The 14945-nt window shown below is 41.7% G+C and overlaps 1 protein-coding gene across 1 annotated transcript in view; it reads left to right on the forward strand.

Annotated features, from left to right (window-relative positions):
* The first annotated feature begins 1312 nt into the window (after positions 1 to 1312).
* Positions 1313 to 14945, forward strand: part of UBE2Z (ubiquitin conjugating enzyme E2 Z) — a 24138-nt gene continuing 10505 nt past the window's right edge. Inside the window, exons 1-5 of the mRNA XM_088143483.1 lie at positions 1313 to 2076; positions 4418 to 4490; positions 6862 to 7049; positions 10867 to 10978; positions 14459 to 14571. Coding sequence (XP_087999609.1) covers positions 1733 to 2076; positions 4418 to 4490; positions 6862 to 7049; positions 10867 to 10978; positions 14459 to 14571 — 830 coding nt within the window. The 5' untranslated portion in view covers positions 1313 to 1732. The remainder of the gene's footprint in view (positions 2077 to 4417; positions 4491 to 6861; positions 7050 to 10866; positions 10979 to 14458; positions 14572 to 14945) is intronic.

The following is a 14945-nucleotide window of genomic DNA, read 5'->3' on the forward strand; positions in this document are numbered from 1 at the left end:
AAACTCTTCATCAAACAAGATAATATAAAAGCAAGGGTAAAGAAACAGGAAACAAACTGTGTACATTTATTTTGCATTATGCTTGCAAATCTTAAAAGAGTACATTAATGTTCTTTTGTGTTCTCAGCGATCTTGTTTTGATTCGATTTTGGGATATATACACCAGAGCTTGCTATTAAATGGAATAATAATTAGGGTGCTCTTGGACAAAGAGAAGGGTGTATTTTCTGAGGATTAGTTTCAGCTTGACAAAGGACAGGACTCTGACCTCCAGAGTTTTCTAAAAGTATGTTTCCTTGGTAGGGGGAATGGAGACCGGCTAATCCTAACTAGTACCCTTCTAAAACGGACTTAATCCACAACAGCCTCCGTTAAGCGATGTTTTCGCGGAGGGCAGAATCAAGAAGCAGCAGCGATGGGTTCTGCACAGACAGACTTCAGCGGGCACAGAGACTATTGTACCGCCCTTCAAAGATGTCTAGGGAGCAGAACTCACTTCCGGAGGGGCGGAGCTTATGTTGCGCGCATCTCAGGAAACCGTACGCAAGAAGCCGAAGGGGCTGTGCCTATGCCCATAAAAGGGAATTTCCGGGAACAGTGTTGAAAGACTGAATTCATCCAGGCAGGTGGAAATTCGTTGCATCGAGCTTCGTAGGATAGGCTTTTATTGATAAGCAGTTTCTTTGAAAAGATATTCTGATAGCTATTTAGCACTCCCCCCCGGAAAAAAAAACTATAATTTTGTAAGTATTTTGGCGGTTCCAGGGCGATGTTCTAGCATGGCTGCAGAAGGGAAAAAAATATGCAAAGAGCTGCAGGGTTTTTTCCCCTTGAAATTTGGTTCCCGATGCAGTAGACTCCTCCATGTGCAGATCAAGAGAGTGGAAATCGAAAATACATGGTAAAGTTGATCATGCTGGAGATTTTGTTTTGCCACGTACCATTTGTTTAAAGTCGTGCAAAAGGAACTATATAAGTGGGTTTTTTCCCCTCATAATCTTTTTTCTCATCAATCTCACTTAAAAAATCTCACGGTGCGTTGGCCAATCAAGTGATGCTTTACCTGTTTAATTTCTACCTGGCATCTACTTTTTAAAGATACGAGTACAATTCAAACTCCTTCAGGTGGTAGTGCTACGAAAATAAGCACCGTAAGATTAAAACGGATGTTGGCTGGGAGACGACTCTTATTTGTCGCTGTTATGTGGCTTTTTTAAGGCAGTAGAGATTTCTCCATGTGCTGATACCGAAGGCTTTTTTAAAAATTGTCCTAGTTTTCCAACCCGAACTTCTCTGAATAAAGCTAAGTACGGTCAGATCTGCTTAATACTTGGACAGATGACCACGAGGAAATCCTATGTCTGTCAGCTAGACTGAGGAGACATCTCGGAAGAAAACAGTAGAAAATTGGTTTTGTATTTTTGCCAATAACACCATACGCAGGTGGCAGAAGCTTTCCCTTTCCAGTAATTTTCTTAAGAACTTTCACCCACGCCGGATAGAAAGAACTTACTACTCGGAACCGGAAGTGAGGACAATGCTCTAGGATTCTATGTAATCAATGTTCCACTAACTGCGACTGAAGGAACCAAGAACGTAGGGCGCTCTGGGACTCTCTACCTCAGTGGTTGATGTGTCCCACTGTCGATAGTGGGTGGTGCATTGTGATCCGCTCTGCCCGCCTCTGTCGATGGTGTCGGAGGTCCCGGAAGCGTAGCCGGGACTGTTGGCGATGATGGCGGAGAGTCCGGCTGCTGAGGAGGCAGCTTCGGCCGCGGTGCTGGCGGCCCCGACAGGCGGAGGGCCGGGATCTGGAGCGGGTGGCGGAGGCACGGGCGTCTTCCTGCCAGCCGAGCTCTGGGCGGTGGCGGGGTTGGGTTCGGCAGGAGGCGGATCTGGAGCGGGATCTGGAGTCGGGTCTGCGGGAGCCTCGGTGCCCGGAATTCCCCCTGCTGCGGCCGCCGCCGCCGCCGCTGCCGGAGTGCTTCTTTCACATTCGGCCTTTTGGGACCCCACGACTAGTGGCGACTGGGACGGAGAGAGGCCAAGCGCTGCCTGCCTGCTCCGCATCAAACGGTAAGGCGCTCCGGAAAGTGGAAGAAGGAAGTACATGTTATCAGTCCCGTCTTTCCATTAAGGAATTTAGCCAGTACCTGAGCGAAGCGTGAGTTATTGAGGAAGGGTGCGGCGTTTCTGAGCATGTGCAGAGTGCCTAGTTCCATTCCCCGCCCAAGCATTTCGATCTGTCCCTTGTATTTCGTGATGTGGTGAGGTCAGGCTTCCACAGCATTATTTTATATTCCTGCTGATGATAGATTGCAGTGTTGGGGCAGCTTCATCTGCTTCATTCCTGCATTTTCTCGTAAAAATACAGATCTCTAAACGTGTGTTAAATTCAAATGTAATAAGCTTCCGACTACAAAAGCCACCTTACGATTTCCCTCCACTGGGAAATTCCCAAAGTCCCTGAACACAAAAATCCAATGTCATTTGAACCTTAATAAAGTCACTGAATGAAGATTGCTTCATTCTAAAGCTAACTTCCTTATTTTGCATCAGAAACCAATTGGTATTTAACATATTTACAATTCAATTAAATTTATACTAATGAGTAGACTCCGAGAATATGTTCTGCATATTTTTAGCTGTCCATGGAAGGAGAGTTCTAAGCAGTGCTATATCTTTCTTTGATTTTGTATTCTTTTGTATATGCATTTCGTCTTGCATCAACAGCCTTAAAAGGCAGGCAATCAGCATTATTTTGTTATGGAGGTTATTGCCCAAGGGCATATGTTGAATTGATGGTAGAGATAGATCTGGATTCTAGCCTCCAGTTTATTTCTTTTGTGTGCTGGTATTTTTTTTTTTCTGTGTAGTTCTTACTCAAATGTTTCAGAACTCTTTAAAAAAAATCTGTTTAAAAGATATCCAATATACATATTCAGGTGTAGGTGAAAGGCGCAGGTGAACAAGGATTTTTTGAGCCTGTAGTCTTCTTTTAATTAATCTTTTTAGTTCATGTCAAAAAGCTCAGTAGAAGGGAAAGCCCTTCTGCTATTTGCCCAGGTACTGGCTAACACATTCCTTAGCACAAGCAAAGCTACAAGTTGAATCTTTGCCCACATCTGGGCAACTAGATGTTACTTGCAGGGGAGATTCTGAAGAGCAGAAATGCTGCTAAGTAAAGTTTACTAGGCAGCTGTTTTGTGTGTCCTCATACAATTCAAACACACACTGACTTTGTCTTAAAGCAAAGAAGTGAGAACTAGCTATAAGGGACAGTTTGGGGTTATTCCTATAATTAAACACAAGTACTTCAGGAGTGGTCAACACCTGTTTTATGCAACCCTAGCAACAAAAGCTTTATTGTTGGGACAAATACAAGAGCATCAAAACGAAAGTCAACTTGCAGGAGCCTTACAGTATTTCTCACACATGTTACTGAATGCCTCCAGGGAGTGCAAGGTGTTTTTATGCCAGGGAAGGCATTATTTTCAGCCAAAACTATCGTTGTTTTAATGCACTGTTGATATATTTTATACACTTAGGGAGTACAGGGCCACCTTGCTCACCTTTCAGTTTATTTCATCCTTCAGTGAGAAGAAAGTAACAAGTATGTTGGTGGGCAGTAACTTTCAAAATATCTTGTTCAGCACAGAAAATTTTTGTTGATCAATGTATGCTGTCAGACTAATGGCAGGTCGTGAGGGAACAGTTCTTTATGTACAGGTGTGGGCAGTGATAAGTCCCTTCATGTTAGATTCCTTGTGTTCCCCTCCCCTTCCCTGTGGAAGGTCTCTCTTTCTTTCCTCATTGTGTTTTGGGGCTGTCCATAAGTGTACAAGATATAAGAAGAGATGTGAGTAACAAGTTGCAAATAAGCAGAAATAGTATGGAGTCCTTGGGGTTCTCTGAGCTTGGTTCTTTTCTTGCAAACGTTTCATTACCCGGCTAGGTAACGTCTTCATTGCTAGAATGGGATGGGGTTTGCTCTCTGTTTATATACTGTGGAATGCTGGCAAGGCAGGCCACAGTATATAAACAGAGAGCAAACCCCATCCCATTCTAGCACTGAAGACGTGACCTAGCCGGGTAATGAAATGTTTGCAAGAAAAGAACCAAGCTCAGAGAACCCCAAGGACTCCTCAGTTCAACCCTGAGCTACACATATTCACCTCTATCAGAAATAGTATACTGATTAACATAGGTACTATGTGACTGGAGGATACTTTTACCTAACATTACAGATGATTCTTAGGGTCAAGGGTATTTTGGGCACTGTTTAGGGCAGTCTTTGGACTTTTTTTTTAAGCAAGATTATTTGCAGGAATTTAAGAGGAAACTTAATGGGATGCAAACTACAGGAATGTATTTTATTGATTGTTGCTTTTGTATGTTTGTGTGTTTTCTTTCCCAGGGATATCATGTCAATTTATAAGGAACCGCCTCCTGGAATGTTCGTTGTGCCTGACCCCCACGATATGACCAAGGTTGGTGGTATCCAAATGCCTGCTCTGTAGTTCTGCCAAACGGTTTTCCTAACAATTTTAGAAGGAAGTCATTAATAATATCATGGCTTGACATATAGGCACCATTTTGGAAAAACTGCTATAAAAAACAAAATGAGATAAATTGATAACAGTATAGGTTTCTTCACCTTAAGAAACTTTTCAGTACTGCCCAGCTTATGTTGTGTTTATATTGAGAAATTAGTTGAAATGAGAAAAAACAAAGGGAGTGGTGCTATTAAAAAAGTGGTACATACCACTGGGCTGCTATTCCTAATATTTGTATGTTCTGTGGATTGCTGTGTAAAACGTAAGCCACAGGCTCTGCCTTTCAGGCTTGGAGTCTAAAAGAGAGAAGTGGGTTAGGAAATTGATGGTAAGGAGGAGATGAAATTGTTAAAAGGTGTTTACATAGAAATAGAATTGGGCTAAGTTTGCCTTTACTGTTGATCTTTAGACAGACATCCTTAGTCCTGTGGCCTTGGTTTTTCAATTATAGTACAAGATATTGTATGTTTATGAAAGAAAAAGACTGAGGCATGGACATACTGGTTTTTTAAATGCATGAATGTGTCAAACTCTAGAGACCTCCTTTGATCTGAATCCCTTGCAGATGAGAAAAAATGAATTCTACAACTAACAAGTTGTATGTTATTCATATATGCATATATTTGGGTCTGTTCATCTAATTCTCCTTGTTTTAGCTATGGGTTAGCCAGGTTCAGTCATTTGACTGATCAAACTTACCAAGTATTCTAGGTACTGCAAAGAAAATAATATATGAATCTGATTAACTTGGAATAATCAATACATAAAATAAAACAGGTAGTGGTAAATGTGAGCCAGTGGCATTGACTTATTGCAATTTTATTCTGCCTTTCACTCCAAAAACTTCAGGGTGCGTAGTCTCCTTCCCATTTTTTCCCCTCAAAACTGCCCTATGAGGGAGATTTGGCTAACAGTGTTTAATGAGTCTATACCTCCTAACAAGATCAAGGATAAATGAGAATTAAAATGTTGTTACAATCCATTGTTTTGAGCACTGGACATTGACTTTCAGCACTGGTGACAGTATTCTTGTCTGGACATGCCTGCAGTTATAACAGATGGCTAGTAAGAAAAACTTGGCTGCATCTCTGGATTTTCTCCCAAATGCTGTGGGACTAAGAGCAGGCAGCAAGCTAACAGTATATTTTTTTAAAGTTGTCATTCACGTAATGATATTCTTAATATATATAGCTAGAGTCAAATAATGATCAGTTCACCAGTCAGTTATAATGATGAATCTTTTAGCTGAATAGTGTGTCAATCCAAGGATGATATATAGCCCCAAGGCTCTCTTGGAAATTGAAATTCTCATTGAGCCCTTGCTCAAATGAGTTTGTGACACTTTAGTAAACTTTCAGATTTTCAAGCAAATTCGGAATTTAAGTAAATGTTTATTTACTTTAAAATCTATTGTCCCCTTTTTCATTCAGAAGGGCTTCCAGTGCAGCTTACAAAAATTAAAGAATTGCTTCTTCATGGTAAATTCTTGCTAGGCTAACCACCAGCAAATGGATTTTCACACTTGAAAATCAAGTAAATCACCCAGTGAGGCAACTTTCTCCAGGGTGGCCCTAATGCAGCCTGAGGAAAGACTGAGGCTTTGAAATGGCTGTCTCATTTCTTTTCTTATTGCAAGATGATGTTATCCTTTCAACACCAGATTTACGCTACCCATAGGGCAGTTGCAGCTGATGGGCTGTTGGAGGGGAAAGAAGGAGCCCAGATCAGAAATCATATAACTGGTCAAATCAGAGTGGAACTGCATTAAAAGTCATAAAGTCAATAAAACAGGTGAAGTAAAAAGTTTGTTAATTCCACTTAAAAGCAAAGATAGAATAAAATTTATCTCAACTTGGCAGGAATTCTGCAGATGTAGAGTTAGACCTGATAAGGCCATTATGCCTTGTGCCTGCCAACTGATAGGGGCCTACAAGCAGAGTCTCTGTGACTGATCTTAAAAGTCAGACAGGTTGACATTGAATCACATGTTCCTAATCCATTTAGGGTTTTAAAGGTCAAAACTACCGGTTCAGTTGAATTAAGAAAAATAAAACTGGGGAAGCTGATATGGAGTTCTCCACTGCATTGCAAAGCAGTAATGATTTTTACTGCTTCAACTCAATAGGTAGGAATGAAATCTGAGGCTTGAGCTGTTTAAGAAGTGTCTGAGTTTTCTCTAACTGCTTGCAGAAAGCCTTCTCTGCCTCCCCTGACTTGTGTCGGCAGCCGTTGGCATCGGGGCAGATGCTGCCACTGGTGCCTCCAGTCAGAAGTGTTTGCGCAAGCCTGGGCTTTTCTCTTGCAGATTCATGCGTTGATCACAGGCCCCTTTGACACGCCTTACGAAGGGGGTTTCTTCTTGTTCCTGTTTCGCTGTCCTCCAGATTATCCCATCCATCCACCGCGGGTCAAACTGATGACAACTGGGAATAACACAGTGAGGTTTAACCCTAACTTCTACCGAAATGGGAAGGTCTGCCTCAGTATTCTAGGGTAAGGAGCAGCTCAGCTCAAGCTCTTTTCCAGGGGAAGCCCAGGTGGGTGCTTTGGGAAGGCTTATATGCAGCTCTTTTCTCAAGGACCATGTGTGGATCTGTGTTTTTCAACAGAATAGGGCAGAGGGAAAGCATGAGATCTATAGCACGGGGGTAAAGCCGCCACGTAACTGCAAGCCACGTGTGGCCGCAAGCTGCTTCCTACCATCTTCTAATATAGAGGCAAGCTTGGGGCAATTAAATTCCAATATGTTTTCTCTACAGTCTTTGATCAGCTCTAGGCATTAAAAGAAGGACCCCCAGTCCTGTGCCAGAGACAGCTGTGCACGTGGTCAGAGGTCCTTCTTGTAACTTTTTAGGCTGCTCTTTTTTTCAACCCAGCAATGAATACTGAGTAACTTTTCTGTATGTATGTGAGAGTGTGAGTATATGTTTGGTGTATATATATATAGAGAGAGAGAAAGAGTGCACACACATTGTATTTTTTGAAACCACAAAGCAATTCCTTTGAAAGATTGCTCCTGTATTCCATCCTGTTTGTTTTCAGTTACTTGGGGTTGAGTGGGGCCAGTAGAGGAGAAGGCCTGAAGAAGCCTCTTCTTTGTGTTATAGTTCCTAGGGGTGCTTCAATGCTGTGCTTTCTTTTTCTTTTCTTTTTCTTTTTAAGAAAAAAAAAGACAAACTAGTTGAATATAGATAATATAGTCAGTATCCTTGACAAAATGAGATCAGGAATCAAAAGTGGTGGCTCTTGCAGCCATTACGTTTGTGACCCCTTCTAGCAATACTATATCTGTATCAGATTCAAACTAGCAAGGTATATCTGGAGACGAAGGATTTGAATGTTCAAAAGCTACTACAGGTGGATTTGAATGTTCAAAAGCTACTACAGGTGGTCCTCGGTTAATGATGGTAATTGGGACTGGGAGCTCCACTGCTAAGCAACACGGTTGTAAAGGACGACATCATGTGACTGCACTGACTTATGATGGCAGTTCCAGTTGTTGTCTTTAGGCAAATCCCACGTGGGCATTAGGCGCGACATCACAAGATCACCATTTGTGACCTCCTGCCAGCTTCCCCATTAACTTTGCTTCTGAGAAGCTGGCAGTGAAGGTTGCAAATGACAATCATGTGACTGCAGGATGCTGCAAAGTCATAATTGCGAACCAGTTGCCAAGCGCCCAAATCACTGTCAAGCGTCCGCAGGGACGCTACAATGGCCGCAACTATGAGGACTGGTCGTAAGTCTCCTTATTCAGCACCATCGTAGCTTAAAACGGTTGCCGAATGAGGACTATATAGCAATTACTTTCTGTAGAGTATTTATTAACCTATAAGCACAGGTACATTTGTAAGCTTTTTGTTGTTGTTAACTGCTGGTCTTTTTATGTTAAATAGAATGTAGAACCTTCTTCCTTGTGGGGAGGTCTGTACTACAGTGTAGCTATAATTCATGAATCTGCTGTTAGGACTCCAAATCCTACCTGGAGCCCAGATCAAGTCCTTGTGCCTTAGAACAATTTTCTAATGTGGAACGTAGCATTCCTAATAGCTGTAACTTCAGCCAAGGAATGTCAGAAATAGATGTCTCTACTAAGAAGGAGCTCTGTCTCATCCAGTGAGACACAGTTATTCTATACCTGGAGCCAACTTTTATAACTTTTAAGTTTTATATATTTATTGTTTTAATGGATTTTGTGAGCTGCCCAGAGTCCCCCATTAGGGGGAGATGGGCGGAGATAGATAAATAAATAACCAACCAACCATGGTGAATTTAGTCTTGACTTGAATTTTGGTCTTGGTCTTGGTCTTGGTCTTGGTCTTGGTCTTGGTCTTGGTCTTGGTCTTGGTCTTGGTCTTGACTGAAAAAAACAGGCATTCAGAGTTTCACCTGGGCTGCAAGGCTTTAATTCCTGTGGTGTCCAGATGGATCAGGATATAGAACAAGCCTGTCCCACAGGGAATTGTGGGCTGCTTCCCAGAAGTATGATCACATTGGCCACCTTTAACACTACTGCCTGTCTGGGACTGCTACCTGGTCGTGTGTGTTCCCCTTTAATAAACCCTATTCACTGTTACGTTTCAACTGAAATGGCTTTTGACAGGAGGTTGTTGCAGAAATAGTTCCCAGCAAGGACCAGGGGCTCTCCAAATCTGAATTCCCACCCTGTCTTGGGGGTTTGGGCAATTTTTATACTTTTCTTAAGAGAGAGGGGATATAAACAATAGCACCTTGGGATGGCTTGGTGGCACATCTTATCAGGGACTTGATCATAACTTTCGATAGTGGAATGTCTGCCATGGATATTTTTAGGGAAGTCAGGGTCTCTAATAGACAGCACCTGGGGATGGTGTGACGACTTGTCTGGTGAATACCTTGAGACCCCAGATAAGTAGCCCTTTGTTTATGAGAACATTGCTTTTCCCTTGGCAGGTGTTAGATTAAGGAGCTGATGTCCTCTTTATCTTAATGGTGATAAGTAAGAATACAGATAAGAGGCAGGCAAGAATGATTAACAGTATAATTCAGCAATCCACGAAGCTTGCTTCTAAGTGCACATGTGGAGGAATGTGCAGTACCCACACAAATTGCCTCTGCTGCTAAATAACCCTTTCTGCATAGCTGTTTCTTACATGTGCAAAGGGAAAAAGGAGTCCACACCACTAACTCCTCACCAGTCTTCTGCAGTGCCAGTACAGAAAGCCAAGGAGCTAAGTGGAATCTTGTATGTTGGCCACTGGGCGTTTTCTTTGGTACCCCAGCCAGCTTCTGTACTATCATAAGAACTAAAGCATTCTAGCTAACAATTCTTAAGATGCTGAATTCTATGCCTGCTGTGAACATTTGCATATGCTATGGTGCTTTTGTGAAATTGCAAGTCCAGTCTAATCTCTACAGTGGATGGACAACCTGCAATCCTAGGACTGCATATGGCCCTAGGCCTAATTTCAGAAGACTTCTGCAGTTAGTTCAGATCTTTGGTAATGCGCCCTTCCCCAACAGCTCAGAAGAGTCAGAGAAAAGGAGGCATAATGCACATTAAGGTCTAGCCTTACCTGCTGCTGACTTTGGATAACTTACTTATAGGCCTGCAATAATCAACACAGTAACCTGAGGTAATGTAGCCCTAACCCGAAAAGACCTTCTCTTTCCCAGAGTTGAATGTGAGTTTATTGTTGCTGGACAATGAATATTGATCTTTAGAACATTTGGATATTTATTCTTCATACTGCAAGATACCTCATGAATGTAACATTTTTCTTCTTTGTTTCTAAGGCTCCACAGTAACTCTTCAGTTTGACTTACCATTTTGTGGGCCTAGATACAATGCTTTCGATTCAAGCAGAAAAAGGTGCTTGGGCCTCTCAGAGCATTCACATAGCACTCGTCTGGAACTCTTTATAACAGTGTTTCTCAACCTTAGCCACTTGAAGAGGTGTGGACTTCAACTCCCAGTTGAAGTCCACACTTCTTCAACCGGCCTAGGTTGAGAAACGTTGCTTTATAATAAAGCTGCATCTTTTCCCAGCATCTCTTCGGTCTCTTTTGCAATGGCTGCACGATCCCAGGAAAAGGCACAACTGTTTAAAGACTTGCAGACAGGTATTACCTTTGTGTCCCTGAATGTTCTGAAGCACCTTTTTGTCCTTGAATCCCAGGGGCTGTTCCCCCCACTAGATACTTTTCATTTAACTGGATTCATGAATGTGGCAAGCTACATCAAAATATGCTGAAATCCATCTGTGTCCATTAAGAAATGATGTTTTGTCGCACATATGAAAATAAGCTCCCGTTTCTTGCTATCTGGCAGCACATGGACTGGTCCAGCCTGGAGCCCTGCACAGAGCATATCTTCGGTGCTTATATCTGTACAGTCTTTAATGACTGAGAATCCCTATCACAATGAACCTGGCTTTGAACAGGTAAGGACCTTGATTTTGGATTGTGTGGTTTATGGGACTTTCTCCCATTGGGAAATGAAAAGATTGGCATAACATGCAGATTTAAAGAAGCGAGAGGAAGCATGCAGAGCATAGCTTCTAGAATATTTTTCCATTCTCTTTATAACAGCTCCACTCTGGGTTACATGACCAAGAAGGAGGATGGAGAGGGGTTTAGAATGGAGGAATCATCAACATTGCAATCCACTGCTGAATGACATCTATGATAGGGATGCATTGGGGAAATATTTCCTTCATTTTTTCTCTTTGGCCGAATCCTGTTTTCAAACTCACTCTCTTTTGCCAGCTTTTCCTCCAATACAAAAATTGGGCCCATTCTCTTCTGTTTTCAGAGAGATACCCTGCTGACAGACAGACTGGAATCCTGAGCCTTTTACTTGATTTTTCTTAAATGTTCCAGTGGGTTGGAAAAAAATCCAAAAAAATCTGGCAAAGCAGTAGGACCTGTTGAGCGCCTGGATATCCTTTTAAACAGACATCCCAGTCTCAAAGGGTAGTGAGACTTCCACATACGTATCTGCTTCCCAATTACGTTGAAAGCCTATTATGTTAGGACAGAAATAAAGAATTATTAAAAAGTTCTGTAGCCTTCATATGGTAGCAAATGACAAGGAACCTTTTTAAGCAAGGACTGTATTCCCTCAGAAAGGTTCCTTATCAGTTTTGGGCTAGATTGGAGTTAGCAGTGAGTGGACATTTTCTTTCAGCCATCTATGTTCTTCTTCTTTATGTTAGTCCTGTTGAAAGCCACAGAGCAGCAAGGATTAGCTTCTAAAAAGTCGCATTTGTGCATATGAGAGCGATTTTTTAAAAATAGTGTGTGGAGGGGGTGGGTGTTCAGTGACTGACAACATGTAAGAAAAGAAAGGTTACTCTTTCCAAGTACTGGTCCTGGCAAATCCTCCTCTCACTATTGCAGTTAGTCTTAAGGAAAAAGATCCCAGTAGCACAAATGGGAATGTTTATCTAAGACTTATTGCTGTACAGAAGAAGCAAGGCTGTTGGCAAAAGGCAAATGCCATGTTCCATAACTCTGTTGTCCATTTGTAGGTTATATCTCTGATTTAAAGTGCATCTTGTATATTCTTGTATATATTTATCAGTGTGTATGTGTATGATTACTGATTGAGTGAAATGACTGACTGGTTTCTGCAGTTTGATTAGTTTGACTAGAGCAGTCTTTCTTAACCTTGGCAACTTTAAGATATGTGGACTTCAACTCCCAGAATTCCTCAGCCAGCAAACTGGGGTTTTCTGACCTTGGTTGCTTTCTTGCAGACATTTCATTACCAAACTAGGTAACATCTTTTAGCGCTAGAAGGGAATAGGGTTTGCTCTCTGTTATATACAGTAGTTTGCCCTGGCAATGTTGGAGGGGATGTGTTTTTTTTCTTGGTAGTTCCTAGATTAGGCTCTTGTTTACTGCTTGATTGTTTGTCTGAGTTGGTAGTTCCTTGATTAAGGTATTGTTTACTGCTTGATTGTTTGTCTGGTGTTAATCATGGTGTTAAAGAAGAAAAAACAGGAGTCATCTACAACATACAGTGTAAGGACTGTAACAGCCACTATGTAGGACAGACAGGCAGAAGACTAGCAGAGCGCATCTATCTATCTACCAGCTAGCAATCAGAAGACACGATGAAAACTCCTTAATCTCACCACACATGGACAGACTCAACCATAGTTTCAACTGGGAAACTGTCAGCATCTTAGACCAAGCTAAATCCAAAAACATGAAGGAATTCCTTAAAGTTTGGTATTCAGACAAGTCAGACGTCAACAGGCACAAAGAGATAAACATTTACACACCATTCAAAAGAGACCATAAAATGGATGCAAAAAGTCCAGAACACCTCCTTGCCGGCAATCAACACCCAGATAAGCAGGGATTAATAACAGGTTAACACCAGACAAACAATCAAGCAGTAAACAACAGCCTAATCTAGGAACTACCAAGAAAAAAAACCCAACACTGACAGGGCAAACCACTGTATATAAACAGAGAGCAAACCCCACTCCCTTCTAGCACTGAAGATGTTACCTAGTCAGGTAATGAAACGTCTGCAAGAAAACAACCAAGCTCAGAGAACCCCAGGGATTCTATTATGGGTATTCTCCCAAACTGTCAGAGAAGGTGGGGCACTTCTGTATTTACAAAGTGATCACCATGGTGAGAATGACCTGTTACAAAATACCTATTTATCAGGAGGAACTGGTGAAGTTACTCCCTGACACTCCCTTTAAAATTCTAAGATACTCTCTACCATCCGAGCTTACTTTTATCCTTTTTTTTCTGGGCAAAGGGGCACTTTCCAAACAAAAGGCTGTGTTATAGCCATCTACTGTTGTTATTTTTTAAGGTTGCCTATGGAGCCCAGAGGTTTTCTTGGAAGGATGATACCATTGATATCTGGTGCTTTGTTTTTCCAGCATATCATGCTCTCATTTTTTTTTAATTAAAATAATTTTACCTGATATGGGGCAAGGGATATAATTGCAGACATATCGCTTATCTTTTCTGTAGGCTGTGTTTTTTTCTCCTGCAGGGCTGTGCACCGGCTCCGGTGTTGGTGGCCAGGAACCTCAGAGTCTTGTTAGAAGATGCACTTTATCTGTTTATAGCAGCAACTGAACAGTATAGGCCTGCCATCTTCATTTATTGAATATCGCATTAACCTGGCCATTCCTGCCCATTCACCAGCACAGTTCAGGCCCTGGCGTTTCTTGCCTAAACTACTGCAACCATCTGTGGACTCTTCTTCCCTCCCTCCCTCCCTCCCTCCCTCCCTCATTTTTCCCATATTTTCTCATCAGGTCTTAGACTAGTTTCCTCTTAGGGTTGGAACCCCATTTAAGCTTTTGGTGGTAGTGTTGAAGGCCCTGTGGCTAGCCATTCACATTACCTGTCCCGGCTCCTGTCCTGGCATGCTCCTAAATATACAATATGATCAGCAGGATAGGGGGTCCTTTCTGTTGCTTCTCCTTATGTTGCTTCATCCCCTTTGCATGGGTCACTGATTATGGAATTCTGTTCCTTTCCTATTCTGGTCCCACTAATTTTTGGACACATTTAAGACATACTTAACCTATCTATTTAATAATCTAGATTGATTGATGGGAGCAATCGTGAACAGGATTGAGACTGGCAGTAATAAAATTAGAAGATAGGGCCATCCTGTTGTAAGTGTATTCGTGAAGTCTGATTAATAGGTTATAGGTGTGAGCTTTTTCATTATATAAAACTGTATGTTATTTTATGGTGACCATAAATACATCTTGACGTATATTGATTTTACTGTATTCAGTTTTTATTTTGGTTTTAGCTGAATTGATCATTTTAATTATAGTTGGACTACATCGGTGGTGGGGTATGTTGTAAATAATTATTTTTCTGTTTGTATGTCTTAAGTGGAGAGGTACTCAGCAGTTGTTCTTTTGTAGGAAAGGCATCCAGGAGACAGTAAAAATTACAATGAATGCATTCGACATGAGACTATTCGCATCGCTGTTTGTGACATGTTGGAAGGGAAATGCCCTTGTCCAGAGCCTTTACGGTATGTATTGAGAGACATCGTGGTTTAACATACAAATTCACTTTCTGTACCCCATTGAAAAACTGGATGCATTTGTCAGCTGCACCTTGCCCATTTCTGGGAAAACTAGCAATGTAAAATTCACCATTTGAGTGTTCAATCTCCCTTCCTTTTATACCTGCATAGTTAATAGTCTGGCAGATTCTGCATGCTACCCTAGAAAAACTTTGTAGTTTTATAACATGGCTTCTCAAGCCTTGTACCTTCCAGTTATGTTGAATGCTGGCTAAGGATGATGGGTGCTCTAGTTAAACATATTTGGAGTGCACCAGACTGAGGAAGCCTGGCTTAGGTAAGTAATGAGATTGCAGTATTTAGATGTGGCATTTTTTTCT

Source organism: Python bivittatus, unplaced genomic scaffold, assembly GCF_059951505.1.
Source record: "Python bivittatus isolate LINGU-HERP-01145 unplaced genomic scaffold, Pbiv_v1 ctg000410_np1212, whole genome shotgun sequence".
Lineage (NCBI taxonomy): Eukaryota > Metazoa > Chordata > Lepidosauria > Squamata > Pythonidae > Python > Python bivittatus.